Source organism: Diadema setosum, chromosome 3, assembly GCF_964275005.1.
Source record: "Diadema setosum chromosome 3, eeDiaSeto1, whole genome shotgun sequence".
Taxonomy (NCBI): domain Eukaryota; kingdom Metazoa; phylum Echinodermata; class Echinoidea; order Diadematoida; family Diadematidae; genus Diadema; species Diadema setosum.
Window position 1 is genome coordinate 3364174 of NC_092687.1, and position 24601 is coordinate 3388774.

At 38.1% G+C, this 24601-nt stretch overlaps 1 protein-coding gene across 1 annotated transcript in view; it reads right to left on the reverse strand.

Moving 5' to 3' along the window:
• Window positions 1-256: 256 nt before the first annotated feature.
• The window catches only part of LOC140226671 (uncharacterized), a 101648-nt gene continuing 77303 nt past the window's right edge, over window positions 257-24601 (reverse strand). The window contains exons 10-17 of the mRNA XM_072307110.1: window positions 24449-24517; window positions 19116-19217; window positions 17874-18041; window positions 17151-17261; window positions 16309-16476; window positions 4583-4750; window positions 3932-4096; window positions 257-343 (exon numbers count right to left, since the gene is read on the reverse strand). Of these exons, the coding sequence (XP_072163211.1) occupies window positions 257-343; window positions 3932-4096; window positions 4583-4750; window positions 16309-16476; window positions 17151-17261; window positions 17874-18041; window positions 19116-19217; window positions 24449-24517 (1038 nt within the window). The remainder of the gene's footprint in view (window positions 344-3931; window positions 4097-4582; window positions 4751-16308; window positions 16477-17150; window positions 17262-17873; window positions 18042-19115; window positions 19218-24448; window positions 24518-24601) is intronic.

The following is a 24601-nucleotide window of genomic DNA, read 5'->3' on the forward strand; positions in this document are numbered from 1 at the left end:
TTTGAGTGGTGCCATCACCATCTCTTGTCAGAGGACTGCACAGTGTTGCTGGGCAAAAATGTAAAGATTATTTTCTTCAGGATCAGTATCCCATACAACATTAATAGATGTTCAGTTTCCCTAGTCTTTTGCGCTTTCAGTAAAGAAACGGTTCCGTTTGATAAAAAGAGAATAACCTTCAGCTGAATTGTCATCACCTACTCTGATGAGATACTGCCATTAAAGGACTTTAATGATCGAATTTAGTTAACTGCCACTAGAATGCTGGTCTGACCTGGATTGAGGAGCTCGATTCCTTGGAAGCTTCGGCCATTGCTTCCTTCACTGAAGAAGCAGACGCTGTCTTGTCAAGGGAGAGCAGGCGTAAACCAATTTCAGCAGGAGGAAAATCATATCGCTTGCCAGCTGGAAAGTTATGTAATTGACCATGAAAGGTGACGAGGTGGGTCAGTCGGTAGCGTATGGCTTGCGGTCCAAATAAGACCTGTGTTCCGGCGCGGGTTTGAATCCCACTTATCTCAAGTCTAGCTGAGCAATGGTGTGTGTAGTAGAGGAACAACACTTTGCACCTCATCACTTGGATATATAAAGTGGAAGTCCCTTGTGTGAAAGAATCACAAACCCAGACACATGAATAGATCCCGAATCGGCATTTCGTTATCGGAAAACTCAAGGTGCATAAATCGGTAAAGTGGTCCACCCCAAGTACATACAACTGACCAGCTAGTTGTATACGGGCTATCCAGCTATCTCGTCAGAAGGAAAAACGAAGACAAAATAAGATTAGGCGTGTTATTACCCCGGTTACCATTGCACCCTGATTCGGCACCTTGGAATAGGGTGGCGGCCGTATTTAAGCATGTATATATATATATATATATATATATATATATATATATATATATATAAACAACGAAAGGAAAAACTGACCAGAAACAATTGATGAATAGTAAAAACTTTGACCAAAGAAAATGAGAAAAGAAAACGAAACCAATGGAAGCCCGTTTTCTGTGCTCAAAGATCTCAATATATATATATATATATATATAGTTGAAAGAAATTGGACTGAGGCGGGACGTTGCTCTCGATCTTAGTCTCCCTTTTATTTGTCAAGCTTTCGGTCCGTCATTGGGCCTTCGTCAGGACCTACCAACAGAACGATTATTATATGAATAACCTGATGTGTCATATAATATATAATGCAATTTCACATATTACCAATCTTCTCAATCCTTTCCTTTATATACACAAATCAATCATTCAATTCAATACAAATATCCACTCTAACCTCCAGTCATCATCAGAATAACATCATATGTCCAAAAAATATATAAATATTTGCATTATATATTATATGACACATCAGGTTATTCATATAATAATCGTTCTGTTGGTAGGTCCTGACGAAGGCCCAATGACGGGCCGAAAGCTTGACAAATAAAAGGGAGACTAAGATCGAGAGCAACGTCCCGCCTCAGTCCAATTTCTTTCAACTATATGCATCCAACAATGCGGCACCGCTTACGTTCGGGACCCAGGGAACTATTTCTCACATTATATATATATATATATATATATATATATATATATATATATTTCATTTATTTGTCACAATCATAATTGATATGTATGGGAATGGAATCACTCTTGGCCCTAACTGGCCATTAAAGGAGTATGGAAGAGGTGACAAATGGGACAAAATATGGGTACCAGTGAATTGCAGTTTAATGCTCACAGACACCATTTGGAAAAATGTACAAAATGCCTGATTTGACCCTTATTTGACCTTGACAGTGACCTTGAGAGGTGAGAGTGACCTTGAATTGCTGAAATGATATTTAGAATCACATTCTCTTACCCCGTAAAATCTTTCACATGGGATTCATAACATTAATCAACTTTTTCAATTTGTAACTGCAGTTGACCTTTAACCCGGATGACGGCCACATTGGATTTCAACAATATGGCGGCCCCAAGGGTTTTTAGTCTTGGCGCCCATCAAATATCGAAAGAGTATGGTACAAGGGACCTATGAGCCAAATTTGGTGCTTTTGGAAGAATTTGAACCAAACAGCCCATTTTGAGCCCTTAGGCCCCCAACTAGCATTAATTATGGACAGAATGTGTTGATGAGGCATGCTTAATTTCAGTTTAATCTGATAATCTCTTCATTGTTGTTACTCTGGTGGTTTACTTCCTGTTTTTTTTTGTCCCATTCATCGCACAGCCAGCACGGTTTGGTAAAGATTAAGCGCTTGAATAGACACTGTATTTCAGAGCCTCTTTTCTCAGTTCACACTTTTCCTGAGTTTGTGCTTTCTTTCCAATATTTAGATAGGTTAGCAGAGTCCATTTGATTTGAGTTATACATCATTTTAAAGCTTAAAGTCTGCTCTTTCAGAATATGGTCTTAACTAAAAATTCATGTCTGTCGACTTTTTGTTTGTTTTGAGGTGCAGGGTCACATATATATATATATGTATATAATGACGGAGGGATGACTCGCAGACGTTGCACTAATGCTGACTATGGCCTTTTTATTCTCCAAGCTTTCGACTGTGTAACCAGCCTTTTTCAACGGCTTTTAAGGCGTTGGGATATGCTTGCTGTGTGTGGTGTTGTGTTTGAGGGATGTCTTATATATATATATATATATATATATATATATATATATATAATATTGATGATGAGATGAGGTTAGATTTGAATGAATTGAATGACTGACTTGTGTATTGTATTATAAAGGTCATAATTCAGAAGATTGGTATTACATGAAATTGCATTCATATCATGACACATCAGGTTATTCATATAATAACTATTCTGTTGGTATATTCTGAGGAAGGCCTGATGACTGGCCGAAAGATTGATTGAAAAGGGACACTCAAGATCGAGAGCAACGTCCGCCTCAGTCTAATTTCTTTCAGTATGGTACTCACAATAAGGCACCGCGCACGTTTGGGAAGGGAACTCGCACTCTATATACATAATAATTAGAAAATGTTCTTTTAGCTACATTTAGAATATACTATTGAAACCATGATGTTGTCTAATCTCATCAATTTGTGGAAAAACTTACACCACGACCTTTTTGCACTATTTCCATGCACTTTCACTCCTTGGTTAGATCACTATGTTATGATTTTTTTTTTTCGGGGTTGGAAGGGCATTGAAGTTTTCATTTTAATCACAATTAGAAACTGCCAAAAAAGGAAAAGAAGAAAGGAAAAACTGCTGTTTATAATAATGCTGAGGGTTACAAAATAATATCCTCTGCCATAATACCAAAGTGTAGGTTAAGATTCCAAAGGTGTGGCATAGGTAGAGAATTATTCTCGGAATAGGCCAATGACGCAGCAGCAGAAATGCCGGATCTAACTGGGTGTTGTATTGATTCATACGTGGCAGAAACATAGGAGGATAAAGAATTTTTCTAGATATTTTGACAAGAATAACCGAGAATTGAGAAGAATAATTCATCATTTTTATTCCAAAGAAAATTCGCTGATCATTGTGTAAGAATTGTATTTTGAAGCCATACAAGGTCTAGTGAACATACTTTTGTTTTGATTGATATGATTTATTTGAGTTTTGATACTTTTGAAAAGATGAGATTTCAATGGCAACGAAAAGTCCTCACATTCATCTCATTCGCATTATATGATCGACATCCATACTACATATCATTAAATATTATATATGAAAACATTACAAACTCACATTCTACCTTTTCAGTGTCCAACTTTGAAAGGATCGTTTGCTTGATCACTACACCGTTTGTGCGTTTGCTTTATTTTGCAGTCGTATATGGCATCCAGTGGATTTTTCTTTTCGTGGTAATGATATAAAGCAACAAACAAACAAACAAACAAAAAACGCACACACAAACCAGAGTAGAATATTCAACAACGACGCACATATAATAACCCACCCTTGCTCCTGATGCTGATGGGGTAAAGGTGATAACAAATTTGCCTGTTAAGCTGCCATCCGTCAATGTCCAAGTTTGACGGTTTGGAGTACAGAAACTCTCGGCGTAGGTCTGTACGGCAGCATCCGGAATGCCGGGTCCTTGAACCTGTCTCAGTGATGGGAGCTTGGGAGAAAAACAGACGGGTGAAAAATGTGAAATACTTTGGTGAGATTATTCTATAGAGTATGGAAAGAATAATATATTTTGATTAAAGAATAATATTTGCATGATATTAGAAATCTAAAGGGGTGGCATAAGAAATACGTAAATGTAAGTTTTAACTTTTAATGCACTTCTATCGAAATATAACTTTTTTGTACCATAAAGCTTTGATACCGTTGAGAGGCATGAGCTTTCATGCCAACAAAACAAAACAAAACAAAACGAAACGAAACATAAGGGAAAAACCAGGTTAAAAAAAGTTATCACTTCGTAATAATCAAATTATGTGATTATCATACCAGTCAAATTGAAAATGAAGAGGATATTCCCTTCATTGCAAAGGACATTAGCAAAAGCAATAAAACAAACAAACAAACAAACTAACAAACAGCCAAAACGAAAACAAAAAACACACACACACGCAGAACACACACAAAAACGATATACCATAACCCCTTGTGCTGCCGCAGAGAGGGCGGAAAGGAACTCGTCTGCCATGCTGACATCCTCTAGCTCTAGACTCTGAAGGTTGGGCATGGTGCAGATACTCTTGACATAGTCCCGTGATAAAGCAGCCGAGATGTCAGGTTTCCTAGTGTGATTAATATATTCCAGCTGTAATAGCAGAAACGCGAGATAGTTACGAGAAGTTCAATTTATTTGTTGTTGATAAATAGTTGTACAATGCATACACTGTAAGTGACTGTTGCATCTTACTATAAAATGAACAATGAAAAGGCATCTCTTCCACGAAAACAATAAACACTGTTGGTCAGAGAGATGGAATAAATATTTTGACAGTTTAAAGGTAAGCAATAGAGTGCTTGAACGACTACATAACGTTTCCCCTGTACAGAGGTGATGCCACAACTTAAAAAACATGTGTATTACGTAATGATTTATTTTGTTGCTGACTATAAGGGTCAAAGCAGGTGAGATTCTTTCCCTTTCCAGATGTAACGCTGTTTTTAAAGAGGCTGTTTTTTCTTAAATCTTTCACTTAATATTTGCAATAAAAATTGTGCTGAGTTCAGTAGTTCAGTGCTTCATCGGATCCTGTACTGCACTAGAGAGTGGTGGAACAAAATGGTGGCTACATCCAGAGTGATGTCGACGATGTCCTCGAGATCGACATCACAGACTACAGTTTGTAAGGTGCTGAAACGCCAAGGTCAGGCATGGAATGTGTGGCCATGGAAGCCCTGCGAGCATATAATCTTAATCACGTGACTAGATGGTTGTCAACAGTTGAATCTCTGCAGAAGAAATTGGAAAATGCCGTTGACATCATGGTCAACAGTCAATCGGAGATTGATCCAACATGGTTACCAAGCACGACGGTTGACTAAAAGAAGGTGCCTGGCTGTTCGCAACAGATTTGCTCGCTTTTGCTGAAAGAGGGAGCACAGATTGCTTCATCCTGGACACTGGCGACATGCTATCTTCAAGGACGAAAGCCACTGTACACCCTTGACCAAACAAGGCGTGATAGAACCTTAGGGGAGAAACTTCGTGGTGACGGCGTAAACGAGATGGCGGTTCACCGATGATATAGACCGGCATCCATTACGGTGGAAAATCGTCAATAGTGGCTTTGAACGGAAACGCCAACACCATCGTGTACTGTGCTATCTTGGAGTATCGCTGCCTTCTACATGCGAGACCAATGTATGGACACAATTTCTGACTGTAAGGGGGATGGTGTGGGATTGAGATACCGTCTCCAATACGAGGGTGATTTTTGCATTTTCGGACTTGAGATCAGGGGGGTGTTTCATCAATGTTTCTCGGCGCTGACAACTTGAATCACCTAGTAACAGTCAGCGACCAGAGCATCTCAGCCAATCAAAACCAAGGATTTTGCTGAAATTTGTCAGCGCCGAAAAGCGGTGAAAAGCGTTGATGAAACACCCCCCTGAGGACCGATTCATTAAACTTTTTGTCAGTGATTTACGCTGACAACTGTTAAAAGCTACTGAAATTCTTGCGTTTGATTGGCTGATAGCAAATTTGTCGGTGAAAACCTCCGACGAACTCGTTGATGAAACGCCCCGCTGGTGCACCCTTTTGTGGTTACACATTGTGTTTTCTGTTAAAACAAAAAGCTAGGAGAAATATATATTCAGGATAGTGTTGGTGGGGATGTGGGAGGGGAATACTCCCATACGATGGAGATTTTGTCAATTTCAAACTTGAAATTCAGAGATCTATAGTGTACTCTTTGATGAGATATTTGATATTTGTTTCTATCATGGACTGTAAAAAAAAAGAAGAAAAAATATTTATGGAAATATGCGGGGGAGGAGTGGGAGGTGAAACACCCTCCCACACAAAAGAGATTTTGTATTTTCAGGCCTGAAAATCTATGGTATGGATCACACTGTTGATGAAATATTAAATTTTCTTTTTCAAAGTGTAAGTAGAACAAGAGACCCGGGGGTCTCGCGCTCACCTGAGTATCGCAAGTTCACCTTAATTCCATGCATTCTGGCAGACTTTTACCCGAGAACATTGAAAGCTTGTGGTGGGGTAGCTTTGAGAGCTGGTGGTATGGTGTCAATTTGCCTTTTCCATAACACTGATAAAAATACCTGAAAGGTACACTGTACTTAATAGAATGTTGGCCCATGCAGTTTTGAAGAAAAAGACTTAAATGACCTATCACTTCCTTTTATAGAGAACAATATTATTAAATATTCCTTAATTTTTGAGACGCGTTTTTTTTTTTTTTTTTTTTTTTTTTTTGGGGGGGGGGCACTGCAATGAATAAACTTAGGCACAACAGAAAAACTGTGTTAGGGAGATATCTTCGTCGCGACGATATGAGACAAAAGATCGTCGCCAATCGTCCCCGACGATCCAAATTTTGGGCCTCATGTGCTCATTACTGCGCTCTTTTTGGCTCATTATAAATATCAACAAAAGATGGTTCCGACGAGTCGGAACGAAGTCGTCTCTTTTCATCGCGACTAATCAATTAAGGAGGTCTTTTGTCGATCGGCGAAGCGTTTCAGTGATTGTTCAAACGTCGCACATCGTCCCTGACGACTGCGTATTCAACTTGACTAACCGTTTTGTAAAGGTTTTGGTGATGGTTTCGCGTCGCTCATCGTCCCGACGATTGACCATTGAATTTAAATCACCGTTCCGTGGCGAGTTTGTTAATCCATAATTGTTCAAACGTCGCACTTATCGTCCCGACGATTGTCCATTCAACTTGAATCACTGGTCAGAGACGCGTTTAGTAATTGTTAAAGCGTCGCGCATCGTCCCTATTCTTGCCCATTGAACTTAAATCACCGTTTGGTATGAGTTTGAAACGTCGCACATCGTCCCGACGATTGCTCATTCAATAATAGAAACTGCTCGATGCTGAGGTGTTTAATTTTTTTTTCTAACATCGCGAGTGGTCCCGACGATTGCCCATTGAATTGAAATTGTCGTTCAATGATTGCCACCAGGGTAATTCATCTTCTATGAAGCCTTGTTCTTATGTTTGCCATACCTGTCTGTAAACAATACAAAAACATCGTAACGAGATCCGATGGCTGTCAGACTCCCGAAATTCTTGAATGAATCATGAAAAAAAAAGTGATGAACGTACATTATTATCTTTCCACAAGTCCAGAGCTTGAAAGAAAACATCCGGCATTTATTTTATCATCGTACGGAGTTGAATATCATTGTTATTTATTTCCGAACGTCAAAGCAAATTTCCGACACTTATATTAACATCTTTCAGAGCTGAATGTTATTGCTATTTACTTTCGAACGCATAAGCAAATATCCGGCATTTAGATCATCGTACGGAGTTGTATATCATTAGTAGTCATTTCCGAACGTCAAAGCAAAGATGCGATATTTATTTAATCACCGTACGGAGTCAAATATTACTGTTATTCATTTCAGAACGCAAAATCGAATTTTTGACATTAATTTTAGCACCGTACGGAGCTGAATCTTACCGTTATTCAAATCCAAAAGTATAAGCATCCTTGGTATAAGAAAACATCCGACATTTATTTTAGTACCGTACGGAGTCGAATATAACCGTTATTCATTTCCAAAAATAAAAACAACATCTGACATTTGTTTTAGCATCTTATACGGAGTCGACTGTTACCGCTGTCCATTTCCAAAAGTAAAGGCAAACATCCGACTTTTTTTGGTGGCCCGACGTGCGTTTTTGGTGGCCCCGGTCCACCGAGCCACCGTTAGTGTCGAGCCCTGGTGTATACCTCACTAACCTCAGCTTGTTGGGGAAACTTATACTGCCATACGAGGGGAGATGCTTTCATCTCTTCTAGAGAGCTTCCCTATATGAGCGAATGAAAATCTTTGTTTGGCATTTTCATTTCTATACTCCATAATCATTCGTTGTTTCCAAACATTTTCATGATGTCGGTATTTCAATATCATAATATTTTTCTGAATGTAATCCATTTTCATGCCTTGACCAAAGTCAGTAAGTCCACAAGTACGGTAATCGCTACGTTTCGCGCAGTGCTATATGTGCCGAAGTGCGAAACACGTGGTTATCAAGTTCAATGAAACGCGCCGTCGATGCGTGCTTCTTGTTTGGTTTCGTAGTAGCTCCATGGTTACGGCAAAGACAATAAACGGAGGAGGCACTCCGTATAGTGTTTTTCGTTTACAGTAAACAGTTTACATTCGATACAAATAAATTAATAGTCACGTCTTTTACTGTATGATGATCGCCAAGTCGGGAAGAAGTATCTAGAGGAACTTCTCAGTTGATATGTCCGTGATGTTCATTCTAATTTTCACACGCAGTGGTACGCAGATTTTATGAGTGTGATGCCCCAGTCACACAGTGCTTTACGATGGATTACGTCCGCCGCTTATAGATACGAATGAGTGGACGCAGGGGGACGCAGCGTGGACGCAGGCATCCGCAGGGACGTATGTAGACGTAACTGTCCGTAACTCATCCGTAAAGAAACGCAAAATGACGTCGCCGAACCTGCGAAATTTTGAAATGTTCAAAATTTCGCAGAGGGACGCCACGGACGCAAACTTACGCAAGTAACCGTAACCAATCGTAACTATCCGTAACTGAACGTAGCTACCCGTAGCTTGGACGCAGACCATCCGCAAAAAAATTTACCTTCCGTCCGTTTGCGTTCGCTTACGTCCACCGTAAGTATCCGAAATTAACCGCAAGTTAACGTATCACAACAGTTTCCTCCGCTTACGGATATTTACGGACAGCTACGGATGTTGCGGACAATTACGTCCTTCGACGTTTTCCGTTTTCCACTCGCATGGGAACACAGAGACTCGTGGGAAGGCACACTACTCCTGTTGCCAAGCTGCAGCGCCTTTACCTGAAGGAATACTACAACACAGTCGGAGCGGTGGAGAGGCAGAACTGCATGGTCAAATTATGAAATTTCTCCCACATACTGGTCATTTCAGTGGCACCCATGTACCATGTATACTCATGACATCGGTTGACTCTTGGTGCTGAACTTTTTTTCTTGTACTCTTCGAATGTATATTTTTCGAAAAAAGCAATATTTTGGGTAGGGGATGGGGTGATAGCATTTTATTCACTTTTCTGGCCGGGGAAGGTGTGGGACAGGGGCAACTATATAAAATGAGAACGAATTTAGTATTTCTCTGTAGTCTTACCCATGCACTTTACGCTCCATCGAATGTGTATTACATTTTTTTTTTGATAATAATAATAATAATAATAATAATAATAATAATAATAATAATAATAATAAAGGATATTTATATTGCGCAGCTACTATGATAATATACTTTACTGCGCATTACAAAATGACATGCATAAAAAAAAAACAGAAAATACATTACTTCAAGAGATGACTTGATATTGTATTTGGGTGTGGGAGGGGTGTTTGAAAGTTTTGATATCTTTTTTTTTCTGTAAATTTAATAGGCATTGCTTTATCATAAATATCTCCTTAACATAACCCAGTAAGTCATGAATATCGCTGAACAACGACAGCGTAACCACAGTTTGTCTATTCCATGACTGCAAGTAATATTTTCTCACTCTAATGTTTAACTTTTCGATCTATATTGTATTTTATTTGTGGTATAGTGAGGTTTTTATGTGACCCTGCACCACAAAACACACAAAAAGTCGCCACACATGAAATTTTAGTTGAGAGCATATTCTGAAAGAGCAGACTTTAAAGGACAAGTTCACCTTCATAAACATAAGGATTGAGAGAATGCAGCAATATTAGTAGAACACATCAGTGAAAGTTTGAGGAAAATTGGACAATCGATGCAAAAGTTATGAATTTTTAAAATTTTTGTGTTGCAGCCGCTGGGTGAGGAGACTACTACAGCTTGTAATGTCATATGCGTACAACCGTATAAAGAAAATGTAAAGAAAATTCAACATATTTTCACTTTTTTTTTGCATAATAAAAGAGCACTTGACTTGCCGCTTTCTAAAGGCAGGGGGAATAATACTACCCATAACATATGTCGGTAACGAGTCAAGGGAATGTGTACTTTTTTCAAAAGATGATATTTTTTGAAATTCTCTTTATATTGTCCTTATATTGTTGTACGCATGTGACATTACACACTGCAGTAGTCTTCTCATCCAGCGGTTACTGCACAAAAACTTCAAAAATTCATAACTTTTGAACGGATTGTCCGATTTTCCTCAAACTTTCAATGATGTGTTCTACTAATATTGCTACATTCTCTCAATCCTTGTGTTTATGAAGGTGAACTTGTCCTTTAAGCTTTAAAATGATGTATTACTCAAATCAAATGTGGAAAGAATGCACACACTCAGAAAAAGTGTAAATTGAGAAAAGAGGCTCTGAAGTACAGTGTCTATTCAAGCGCTTAATCTTTATCAAGCCGTGCTGGTTGTGCGATGAATGGGACAAAAAACAGGATGGAAACCACCGGAGTAACAACAATGAGGGGATTATCAGATTAAACTGAAATTAATAATAATAATAATAATAATAATAATAATAATAATAATAATAATAATGATAATAATGATAATAATAATGATGATAATGATAATAATAATAATAATGATAATATTAATAATAATAATAATAAAGCCTTATTTACCCATGGAAGCCAGGTCAAGATCGGCTCGGTTGACCCATTTCACTTATTTTCAATCCTCAAACAAAATCAGTGTGTGCGACTTTTTATTCGTTTTGTGATGCACGGTCACAATATATTCTTTACATTTATGACGTTTATTCATATTTGAGTTGCACAAAAGAATTCAAACTTCAAGTTCAAAATTTCATAAATCTTTTAATATTGTAAAGCAAATTAAAGGATTACGATTTTTTTTTTCACAACTTGTACGTAATAAAATTTCAGTTTTCCCCAGTGTATATTAAGACAGTCCAAAATGATTATTGTAGTCCGGTTTGGGCAAATTCCTCCAAATCTTACCTTTCGCAATTACAAATACTGCAAAACTAGATCACTTCGTATTGTTATGAATTTTGATTATATGCATCCTTCTGATAATTTGTATGATACATTTAAAATTAGATCGGCTACATGTAAGATGGGCTCAACAACTAGCATGAACAATGTACCGTTCATTACATGAATTATACCCTCCCTATTTAAATCAAATGTTTTGTTTTCGACAGACTGCTTATAGCACAAGGTCCGGCCCATCCAAATTGAAACTCATTCAACCGAAGACCAACTATAGTAGACGGTCCCTATCTTATCGAGGGGCCAAACTTTGGAATGAGCTTAATTATCCCTCTTCAACAATTGTATCAATTGAAGCATTCAAACGTTTCGTAAATCACAGCCCCGACATACCCATTTTTGCAGGATAATGAGTCAACGCAATTAGTAGATTATTTGAGATTGTACGAGAACGATTTTCTCACCCATTCCCCACCCCCATTCCCCGATTTTTGATGTTGATTATATCATATTGTTTCTAATTTCTTTGTATGTAGGGGTTTTTCCCCCTTAGTTAAATTGTATAGCTCATGCCATTCTGGCTTGTTATGTAATTTTAGTTGTATATGATTGATTGATTTGTTGTTTGTACTGATGGCATGTTTTGTATTTTGGTTGGACCCCTGTGAAAACCAGCTTTTAGCTGACCAGGGAATCCATCCCATGAGTGGAGAATGAATGAATAAAATAAATAAATGAATAAAATAAAATGTGATAACCTTGCTGTCATAATACACTAACTTAATAGCAGGAATCGTAACAGAAAACCAAATTGTCCATAATTATTATCTGTAACAATCTGTAACTATCCGTAACTATCAGAGAATATCCTCAACTCTCCGCAAGTGTTCAGAACTATTATGTGCCAATTCGTAAGAATATCCGCAAGTGGACGCATGTATTCGCATCTGGTCGTATCTGTCCGTATCGCCCGCATTTTTTGCCCGCATGAATTGTACAAATTTCTGGTGACGGCAAAGGATCCGCGGGGGTCCGCGGAAAAAATGACTTTTTTGGACGTAACGCCGGACGCAGAGCATTATGTGACTGGGGCTTGAGATCGAAAGAAGTTTCAATATACGTTGCCATGATATTATGTAGGCCTACTGTTGTGTAATTGGGTAGGTATAGCTCTTACACTATAAACTTCAGCTTGTTGCAGCGGCATCTAGGAAAGCGATATTTTCTTCGGCATTCGGGACCTATTTTATATTATCATTTTTTTTTGACACGTGATTCGATTGTAAGTATGAAGCGACGAATAACCCCTTTGTTTTGTTTTAGTGTTAACATTAATGTGTAATACACCAATACTGTTCAACGTGTGGTTTTTTCTACTGTTAAAGAAGCCAAGATAAGGCGACATTTTAATAGAATTATGCCGTTCGGTCGGTTTACAGACTGCTTATAACCTGAAATAGTTGCAGTGCGCGCATTTTTTTCGCAGAAATTTACACTAGAAAGGTTGTCAGTTTTTTTTTTCTTCTGCCATTATTTCCTCTGATATGATTTGTCGTGGCCATTAAGTTAGTTTCAACCTAAAAGATACGTGTCACGTAGGTCTATTGGTTGTCAGCACGCATTTATCTGACTTGTTGTGCGGTTAAGTCTGTTGTTGTTGTTGTTGTTGTTGTTTTCTATCATTCATGGGAGGGGGCAAACAAGAGTGAGAAATGAGGGAGAGGTGAAATCAGAACAAGGAAACATCTGTTCATTTAGCTGTCACTTATGCCAGCAGTAGTAATTGTCATCACCATTGCTATTCAGATCAGTTTTAGTCATATCCTATAACATTCAATACACGACTATCATCATCATGACATGGGAGAGAGAGAGAGAGAGAGAGAGAGGAAAAAAAAACCGCCACCCGTTCAAGGGCGTATACAAAGCAAACGAATCGCAAAGTAGATCAACCGGGGGGGGGGGGGGAGCGTTTCATCAACGAGTTCGTCGGAGGTTTTCACCGACAAATTTGCTATCAGCCAATCAGACGCAAGGATTTCAGTAGCTTTTAACAGTTGTCAGTGTAAATCACTGACAAAAAGTTTCATGAAACGGTCCCCAGGAAGGTGGATTCATGGTACAATATTCCGTATGGCATACCAGCAATACAAACAGACACGTTACTGCAAAATAAATGATAGAACACAGCAAGCGACCAGGCTAGAATCAAACCTCCTTTTGTAGGAAAGTCCAACAAAAGTCTTACAACATACCTGTAATAGGGGGTTCACACGTACACAAATTAGCATGTTACAGAACTCAATTTTTGTTACCCTTTAGCAAACTCCAGTCTTTTGCACATGTGGACACACACACACACACACACACACACACACAACAGAAAATTAGTGCGAACCAGTAGCGCGATGCATAACCTCAGAAATCTTGCTGATATTTCTGAATGAGCGCGGTATTTGCCCCGGCAGTACTTGAACGGTCGGGTTTAGAAACTTGATTGAGTTCTTTTATTCCCATCATTAACAACAGCGTGCTCTCCACCCCACTGTGAGGCACAAGAACAATAGTTTCATCGATTGGCAATTAGCGGGTTATTTTCTGTACGTGTGAACGGTTGCAAAAAAAAAAAAAAAAAAAAAAAACACTCAAGTTTCCGAGGGTGGCTGGAGCGTCTGAACCAAAAAGTGTACAATCCTCGCGTGTACGCTCTTTTGTCTGAGAAGTTGGAAAAAAAAAAAAAAAACTCGAGTATTGGAGCATGTTCAACAACGCGCTATTTTGCACATGTGAAGGCGGGTATTGATATATCAGACTCAGCATGGGGGGGGGGGGGCTGATGAAATTTCTCATTTATAAACCATTTTCATATACGGATTAATGAACCTATAGGTAGGCCTATATAAATTTTTGTGTTTCAGAATAAGGAACCTTCGTAAAATAAACATTTCATAAACATAGACATGCCTTAAAGACATGATATCAACAGATATAACTCCCCGCGGCATACCTAAAGGTAAGTTTATTCAGGGAAAAGAGAATGCGTGATGCAAACTTTCAAGAAAAAAAATACTGATGAGTATGTATATATTGACGATGTTCTCTTAGTTTTGAAATGACAAAACGAAATGAAACATGAAAAATACATACATTTCAAGTTCAAACAGCATAAAATTTTAGTATATAAATAATACCAAAGTTTTCCGAAATAGCGGTCAATTCAATGTGTACAACTAAGTCATCGGACATTTCTGAGTTCAAGTTACAGACAGGCTTCAATTTTCGTGAAACTTCAATTCTTTGAAATATTGGGGTTTTTTTTTTTTGTGTGTGTGTGTGCTGCTTTTTGACAGCGTCGGTCCATACCATATTCAATTCAACATAAATTCTGCGTGCCCGTAGAATGCCTGAAGGTTAGCTTATACAGCAACAACGATGGTAATAATGATAATAAAATTAATAATGATAATGATAGTAATGATATTGATAATGATTATAAATATACGGTTTCACGGCCAATTTCGCGCCTCTTTCAGTCCAATTCCTTATTGCTGCATTCAAGTTAGCAAAATCTAGCCAGATGACATGTTGGCTATTTCAATTGAATTAAATTTCATTCAAATCAATGTTGGAACATTCATATTACCGTAAAACTCATTCTTATTGACACTTTTTGAACTAAAATTCATACGAAAAACACAATTTCCCAAATCGTTTATTCAATTTAGAATGATATAGTTCATTGATAACGTATATGCTGCGCTAGTTCACTCGCATTTATTTTGGGCATTCAATTTAACAAGGTACTGCCGTCAATTTAGCAGACATGTTTATGCGTTTGTTTGTTTTTTTTTTTCATTCATGTTTATCATTGGGTATTCATTGAGTCGTGGTCGAGATAATTGGGAAACGATCGTACAGAGATCTAGTTTGGTCGGGTCGGATTTTCGTCAACCTATCAGTTCCCGTTCATCCCTATCCTTACTCGACTGCCGCAGCGACAGGACGGGTCCCCGATCAACTCGATCAAAGTTCGATCTGTTTATACGAACATCTCGACTACTGCATGCATGAACTATTGACGGCAGCCATGCGTTTCCAAATCATGCTGAGGCAAAATACGTCATACGCTCATTTGCACATAGGACAGCCCACTCTGCGTTGCACATATTCGAAAGCGCTTTCAAGGGACAACGGACTGATGGACGCGGACGTTCCAGGTTAAGTAATTGCGATTCCCCTTCCCCCTTTTGTCCTTCATGGCTTTGCTACAGATTATTTAATTTGTGTATAGGAACCTTATTTTTTTTTTCTTCTGGATGATCACTTACTTATTTTTTTGGATGAACAAACCTTTCCTAATTTTCGAATCAATGAACAAAAAAAAAAAAAATCAGACTGTGCACATTATCTCATAACGAAATCTGAAACCTTCGGAATAATGGCAAAAATATTTAGACTAACAAGCAATTTTTTTTTTTTTCATTTTCGAATTCACAGACTTCTAGCTATGAAGAATAAATGTGGTCAGTATTAACTATCCTCGGATTAATTATCTGCATTCCCTTTGATGAATTACGAACATTCATAATAACGAACATCTCCCAACCTTTACTCCTTGGTCTGAGGACTACTTTGTCTGACTACTACATTGGCTGCGTTTGTCCTTGCAGACAAACTGGAAAGGCACAGTATTCTTCGTTGAAAATGAGATGAAATTAAACACATACAACACTAGGTACCATTGCTCTTGGCGCTGATTCAGCGAGGGCGATAAAAAAATCTTCTGCCATCCCGACGTCCTTCAGCTCCAGAGTCTGAAGGCTTCGCATGGAACAGATACTCTTGGCGTAGGCCCGTGAAGCTGTAGCTGATATGGGAGGTCCTCCAGTGTGACTAATTGATGTCAGCTATGAAACACAGTAGGAGAGTGAAAGAAAATTCCGAACTGCAATTGTCAGACTATGAGCAGGGTTAGTATGACTTGTCATTCTTCTTAACACCCCCAAAGTCTCACAATATGCGATGAGAACTAAAGGTTGACAAATCATGAGCTTTCACCAACACTCTTCTTCCTGAACCATCTGTATAGCGTCATGGTCAGGTTTGAATGATTTTGGGAAATAAAAACAAAACAAGGGAAAACTTGATTCTGAGTCAATAATTAACATCTCTCACTTTTATTCATTCAAATCGAAGCAAATAATCAATGAATAAGCTTGTTAGTAAGACAAAATTAAATATACGAAAAATAGCTGAATACGTTAGTCATGCTAGTCTGAATAATTTCTCTATAAACTTATGGTCATGCATCATGCCCTTATTTCTTTCGCATATCGCATCATCACGGTTATTAGAGTGTCGTGCGAACGTGACCCCATCTGCCCAGACATATCCACCTTTCTGTCCTATTCTATATTACTCTTGATTATTTCTTTCTTTAATTTCGTCCTTGTCTGTTAATATTATAGATAAGTTGGAAGAATATTGTACTCGTCTTAAAAGAAAACAAGGCAAATTAAGACACCCTTGAACTTGACGTTGAATCGGCGAAGGCGACCCAAAAATCATCTGCTATGCTGACATTCTGTAGTTCCAGAGTCTGCAGATGTAGCATGTTACATATACTCTTGGCGTAGTCCTGTGATGCAGAAGATGAGATGTCAGGTCCTCGAGTGTGACTAAGCGATTCCAGCTATGGAGCACAGCAGGAGAGTGAAGGAAACACCCGAAATACTATCGTCAGACTATGAATATGGTTTCAATGACTTCTCATTCTTTTTAACCCCCACACAAAAAAGTAATAAAATAAACGGATACACATGCAGTAAGGAATCTGTCTATAAGCTATCTCTGATACTATTCTTCCTAAAACCATCCGTAACATCAAAGACAGGATTCAGTAATTAAAAAGGGAACGTTTGAAGTGAACTCATCACTCAACGTTTCAGTGTGTATTTCATTTAAATTGAAGAAGAAGAAATATGGTAATGGCATAAATAAGCTTGTTTTGATGAATGATACTAGAATACATGAAAGATCGAATAATACGACTATGACAGTCTGAATGATTTTACTAAAAATGAACTTTAAAGGCCGTGACATCACCCTCCTTTCGCTATCACTATAGTGGGTAGAGAAAAATGGTACCCCACAAATAATTTGAAACATACCTTTTTATCCTATTGGATTTAATTTCATTCATTCCTTTCTTGGATCACTGCCTTGCCTGTCTATTGCAGGCAAATTTTATATGCATACATTTTGTTCAAAGGAAGCGCGATTAAGCAAAGACAAAATAAGATACCCTTGCTTTTGATGCTGATGCGGCCAAGGCGAAAAAGAACATGTCGGTCACGCGGACATCTTGTAGATCCAGAGTCTGAAGGCTGCGCATGTCACAAATGCTCTCGGCGTAGGCGCGTGAAGCAGAATCTGAGATGCAGGATCCCCCAGTGTGACTAATTGATTGCAGCTATGAAGCACAGTAGAATGGTGAAATTGACACAAAATGCCATGGTCAGACTCCAATAAAGGATTGGAGAAATTCCTTCTTTTCATCACAGAACATTATTTAAATTGAATGAGAAAGTCAGGTCCATATTATTTAGATATCTTAGAACAGTGATGGCACGAAATGACCATGCAAGGCCGTGTTATCATTGCCACAATTGATCTGCGTTATTTGATCGTTAACTATATCAATGTGTCCTGAAACGCAAAGAAAAAAAAAATGTGCTGCTTAGATATATCTTCAGTTCCATTACTGCCTCGTTAATTTGTTTGTTCTGTTATTTTTCCGCAGTCAAATTGAACATGTATTTTTTTTATCAAATGGGAAAAATCAAATTTACAGAGTAACCCAGCAGAACAGTAACACCACTCTAAGCATTGTTCTGCCAGCACTTAAGGCCCAAAGGGGGTGATTCTTAAATCAGCTCATCAACGATATCAGTAAAGAAAGAAAGCAAAACTGGTACATTGTACCAAGATCCTGTTGAGGTGGAAGGAGAACGGTGAAAAAACAAAAAAAAAAAACGAAAAAAAAAAACCTGAATAACACTTAGACCTAGGCAAACTAATCGCTAACAACAAACGATGATATTCAAGCATCAGGTAGTGCTGTACTCAGATACCATCATTGCGATTCCTGTATAGAGTACTGATTAGATTTCTTTCAGCGGAGGGTTTATGACCTAACAAAGGCCTCTATATTGGGAAAGGGCAATTTTCAACATGCATACGTTTGGGTGGAAATCACTGATCTCTATGGAAGACCAAGATCATCGGTGGAAAGTACCTGCTTAGCGGAGGTTCACGCTCTCCGAGTGATTTTCTAGTATGACTATGATTTGAAGGCAAAACATATGAATGTGTGCAGAACAGATTCATACTATCATTTTGTCTTGAAGTGTACTGACTAAAGACTACTGTTCTTTTATTATAGGTAACGTTATCATACATTGTAGCTTCCGTTCTAGAGAAATCAAAAAAAAATATCCCACTATCAAAACAATATAACCCTTGAGGTAAATATTGTACAAGATACCTTTACTCTTGTTGCTGATGCTCTGAGGGTGGAAAAGAAAAAATCTGTCAGGCTGACATGGCGAAGTTCCAATACCCTAAGGTTTGGCATGGTGCAGGCCATCTCAACTAGGGCCATTGATGCAATGCCCCAACTTGCAGATCCCTCTGTTGTTGCTATGGATAGCTAGGCAGCAGTATAGCAGGGCGTAAAAACAAAGGAAAAGCTGAGTCATGAATATGGAATGAAAATAACATCACTTTTTATCACTGAATACTCCAAGCCCCAAGTTATCCCAAAATAGGAATGACAATTTCGTATATTGACTTCAAAGCTTTCCAAACAGACAATTTAACTTCATCACAGGAGCATCATCCTGCACTTTAGAAATGAAAATGGGACTTTTATATTCCATCAAATTTTGAGGAAACAGACATTTGAGGATAGCAAAGTCACCCGAGTTACATAACCTCGAATGGCGTTGTGTCAAGAGGGGTTACACTTACAAATGCATTAGCAAATGTATTTTTTTATTTTGTTAGACTTATTTAAATGCTTACGTAATAATTGGATCATCACGCCGACTGTCCTATCAGTCAAAACCTTCACCTTAATTTTTCAGGGATTTCAAGTGTTACCGTGGCAACGGACGTTTATGTCAACACGTGACCTTGAACGACTATGATTTCGACTGCAGTTGAATGGGTAACTCTAAATATATAAATTTAGTCATTTTTGTAAGATTTCATGCTAGTTAGGGAGAATTATGTGACCGTGCACCACAAAACGAACAAAAAGTCGCACCCCTTGATTTCACGTGAGGACTCAAGAAAGGTGAAACGGGTCAACCAATTTTAAGTTTTTCATCTTTTCTGAAAAAACTTTTCTTCTTTTACATTATTCTTGAGTTTGAGATCATGAAATGATTGGGAAAGTGCATTTTCAGTAGTTTTTCTACAACCCTTTTTTGTAGAGTAGTGAGATCAGGTATATCTTAGAGGCCCCTTTTCATTTCTTGATAACCCTTTGCTCTTCACTTTCAAGTGTGATAACTTTCGAAAGGATAACACTACTGCTTTGAAAGCTGGCATTAATCATGTACAGAGCAGGTGCGGCGCTAGGGTGCAATTAACTCGCCAAAAGCTTATGACCTCGAAGCCTCAGTTGCAAAAAGTAGACAGCTTGTGAGCGTAAAACCGCTGGGGAAGTGTTGCAGGACAATCGCAATATCTCACCTCAAAGCCATCAAATGATTAAATCTATACAGCAAACTGAAGAAGAAACTATTCTCTAACTCGTAATGTTAGTTATTTGGGGTTTTATTGAGGATAAACGTGTGAAAATAATGTCGAAACTTAGCTTCCAAAACAGAAAATTTGGTCTCAAAACAAGTGTTATTTTCTCACATTTTCCTTCATTGCACAAAAATGAAACTTCGGTATATGACTTATGGTAGTATATCCATGCTGCTCTCCAAATATCTTTTCTGTATCATTTGGCGCACAGCTATGTCTGGAAAAAATCGAGATCACTGTCACTTGTGACCCACGTAAAATCCATGGCGTAAGGAATACGCAGTCCGATGTATTGGATTTTGTGCTGCTTGAAACAGTTGAAGCACAAAGCAGGGTTCCTCTCTTGCTTACTCACCACCCTGCTGACCGAAAATCGACCTCTGTCGCATTGCGCCGAGCCTGACACCGCTGATTGGCTAAGCGTGCACTCACCAGTAGAAAACGCATGCGCAGGAGGATGATCTAGTTGTGCATGTCCAGTATCTTCTCTGAAAGTTGGTTGTCTTTTTGCTCTTATTTTCACCTAACTACTAATTGCACAAACACGAGACTTCGCAGGTAGTGAGTCTGGTGTATACAGACTAGTAATATGTTGATCAAATGCATATTCATGCAGGCGCAGACTTGTGTCGGGAAAAAATCGTAACCCTTTCCCACAGTCGACTCAAGCAGAAAAATACACATATCTCGAAAGATACATCAGCGTTTTCGCCCAAAAATCATATGAAGGATGATATATTCATATTTGATATATGTGTGAAGTTTCAAGGGATTTGGTGGTAAAATAAGGGAGATACGAGGAGGTGAACTTTCGAGATTTTTTGTCCTTCCCTCCGCACAGCGCTTCGATGACCGTTAAGAATTCAAAAGCTTTGGCCTCTTATCAGTGAGTTAATTGCACCGTAGCACCGGGGCTGAGAGTGTTTTAATAGAGCATGCCCAATTTCAATTCAATCTGATAATCCCTTCATTGATGTTGCTCCAGTGGTTTACATCCTGCTTTTTGTCCCATTCATCGCACAGCTAGCACGGTTTGGTAAAAGATTAAACGCTTGAATAGACAGATAGACCCTGTACATAGAGCCTCTTTTCTCGGTTTGCACTTTTCCAGAGTAAGCGCTTTATTTCCAATATTTAGATAGGTTAGGAGTGTCCATTTGAATTGAGTTATACATCAATTTAAAGCTTAGAGTCTGCCCTTTTAGAATCTGTCCTTAACTAAAAATCCATGTCTGTCGACTTTCTGTTTCTTTTGTGGTGCACCCTGCACCTCAAAACAAACAAAAAGTCGCCAGACATGAATTTTTAGTTAAGACCATATCTAACATATTACTACAGCAAATGGGGAAATCGCCACAGAAATCCTAGAAATTAAATTGAAAATAAATGAGCAATTCAATATATATTATATATATATATATATATATATATATATATATATATATAATACACATATGAAGAGTTTGTTTGCAAAACCGATAAGTCCATATTTGCCAAATGGATATATTTGCGATTAAAGGTCAAGAAAAATACAGAAAATAATAAGAACATTTTTGCTTCTTTTGACCATAACTTTAAAAATGTACCTTTTTATATAGTGACCAATATATCATTTGAAAGGTATAATTTTTTACTTTATGACAGAGATTATACTTCAAAATTTTCAAAAATGGACTTCTCGGTTTTTGCGAACAAACTCTTCATATGTATATTACCGTGCATCACAAAACGCACAAAAAGTCGCACACACTGATTTTGCTTGACCACTGAAAATAAGTGACATGGGTCAACCTAGCCGACCTTGACCTTTTCATATTTTCTCAAGAGCAAGTCTTCTTTTACATTATGCTATTAATCTGGGATCATAAAGCGGGCAGGAAAGTGTTTTTTTTTTTTTAGCAGTTTATCTCGCATGCCGTCAATCCCTCGTTTGAGGCGAGACCCCACTTCCACAAAGCTGATGGGGTGCTATACCTCGCTAAAGATTTTTCGTTTGGGAGTTGGGAGTCGAAGTATTTGTCTATTGCAAATTAACTTTCTGCTTAGGCGTGACAAACCTGGAGGCCAAGCCAGGGTTTAATGACTCCAGCAGCTGTCCTATTAGGTAAGAGCATGATAAGGATATCTGCCTGTGGCAGACCATTCAAAGTGAACTCAATTTTCTCTATCCTTTCTAAAGTTTTCAATTCTATATTCTATTGAGAAATTCTATGGTCATCCATTTTACATTTCGAACGAAAAAAATTGACCCGTAAATAACGAAAATGCAGGAATAAGAAGGAGAGCATTGCCAGTTTGCCGGTGCTGACAATGTGTAATGCACACGTACACACACGTACACACACACGCACCATGGAGCTATATAGCCCATTCCAAAACCAAAACAATCTCCTCCTCTCGCGGTGCCCCCCCCCCCCTGTGGCGCTGTGGCGATGACTGATGCTTAGATTAGGCCAGGGTCAAGAAACAGGTGTTTTATATCTTTGGTTTTTAAGTCATTGATTGCCAAGATATACAGAATGTGTTAATAAAGCATACTTAATTTCAGTTTAATCTGAGAATCTCTTCATTGTTGTTACTCGGGTGGTTTACTTCCTGTCTTTTGTCCCATTCATCGCACAGCCAGCACGGTTTGGTAAAGGTTAAGAGCTTGAGTAGACACTGTACTTCAGAGCCTCTTTTCTCAGTTCACACTTTCCCTGAGTTTGTGCTTTTTTCCAATATTTAGATAGGTTAGGAGAGTCCATTTGATTTGAGTTATACATCATTTTAAAGCTTAAAGTCTGCTCTTTCAGAATATGGTCTAAACTAATATTCATGTCTGGCGACTTTTTGCGTGCTTTGTGGTGCAGGGTCACATATATATACAACTTTAGTTAATTTCATTACATTTTGTTATATCATTGAAAATATTTGTATCTAAGAAAACAATTGCTATGGAAACGTCCGAAGACATGAGAAAAACAAAATAAACTTCTATTGCAATCAACCATTGATTCCAAATCCAAGCCATTGATCTTAAATCTTTTTATATGTCAGTTTTTCTTTCATTTCAGTTTGATATATTTGGAAATATGCATATTGTTCGTTTGTTTTTTACACACACAAAAAGGATGAATCCTTCCTTACACGCAACGGAATAAGGCATTCATGTTCTAAAGAGCTCAATATTCATTAATGTTTGTGTGTTTGTCTACATACACATATTTGGGGATAGCCTAACATAGAGCAAAATGAGAATTAAAGTCCAGCGGCAAAGTCAGATAATTGTTTAAGTTAGCATAAAAGCACTAAATCTGGCACCGGCCGCACACGTGAAGATTTTAAGCATATTTTACGCTAAAAGAAGTCCCAAACCTTTCCCCTCAAGAATTATTGTGCAGTAACGTACGTAATTTTTAAGTTCAATCAAGTGAACACATTCAAGAATTTCCAGAGCAGGGACAAAATGGTGTGATTTCAACACTGAATAGTCAATAATTTCAGCGTTTTCACTTGACTTTTTACTTTTGACCTCTGGCCCGTAACCTTAAACATTTTCAAGAGAATCATTGTCAGGAAGTACATGGATATGTTAAAGTTTCAAAAAGACATCCTGAGCCATTTCCGAGATATGGAGAAAAATTGAAGAGAACAATTATAATAATAATTATGTAACATAATCGATTCCAATCCACAGAACGCATTAATGCATTTTCACTTGACCTTTCAATATCGATGTCATGATATTTCAAGCAATTTCAGAGATATCGGAAAATAGTGAATTCTTTAGAATTTGACCTTTGAACTTGAGCGTGTGGGAAAAAAAAAACACTATGCTAGGCCGAAAACAATGAGTCTGGCGACACTTCGAGGCGGAGGCTTAAAAAACATACTATGACAATTGTCTCACTCGTCTGAAAGACATTATGGTGTGACATTGGGGAAATACAACTGTAAGAAAGAAAATGGAAATACCCTTTCTCTTCTTCCTGGCTCCAATGAAGACGAATAAGCACGAAACACTGAGGGTCCGATAGATACCTTCTCAAGAGTTCGAAAATGTGGCATTGTGTAGACGATCTTGATGTATGCCTGCAATGCATCGGCTGACATGACAGAGCCTCCATGGTGTTTTAAAGACTGAAGCTTTGCATTATCATAGAATGGGTAAAACATACGAAAACTATTATAGAACGAATAAGCATTGCCATTAAACAGTATAACATACTG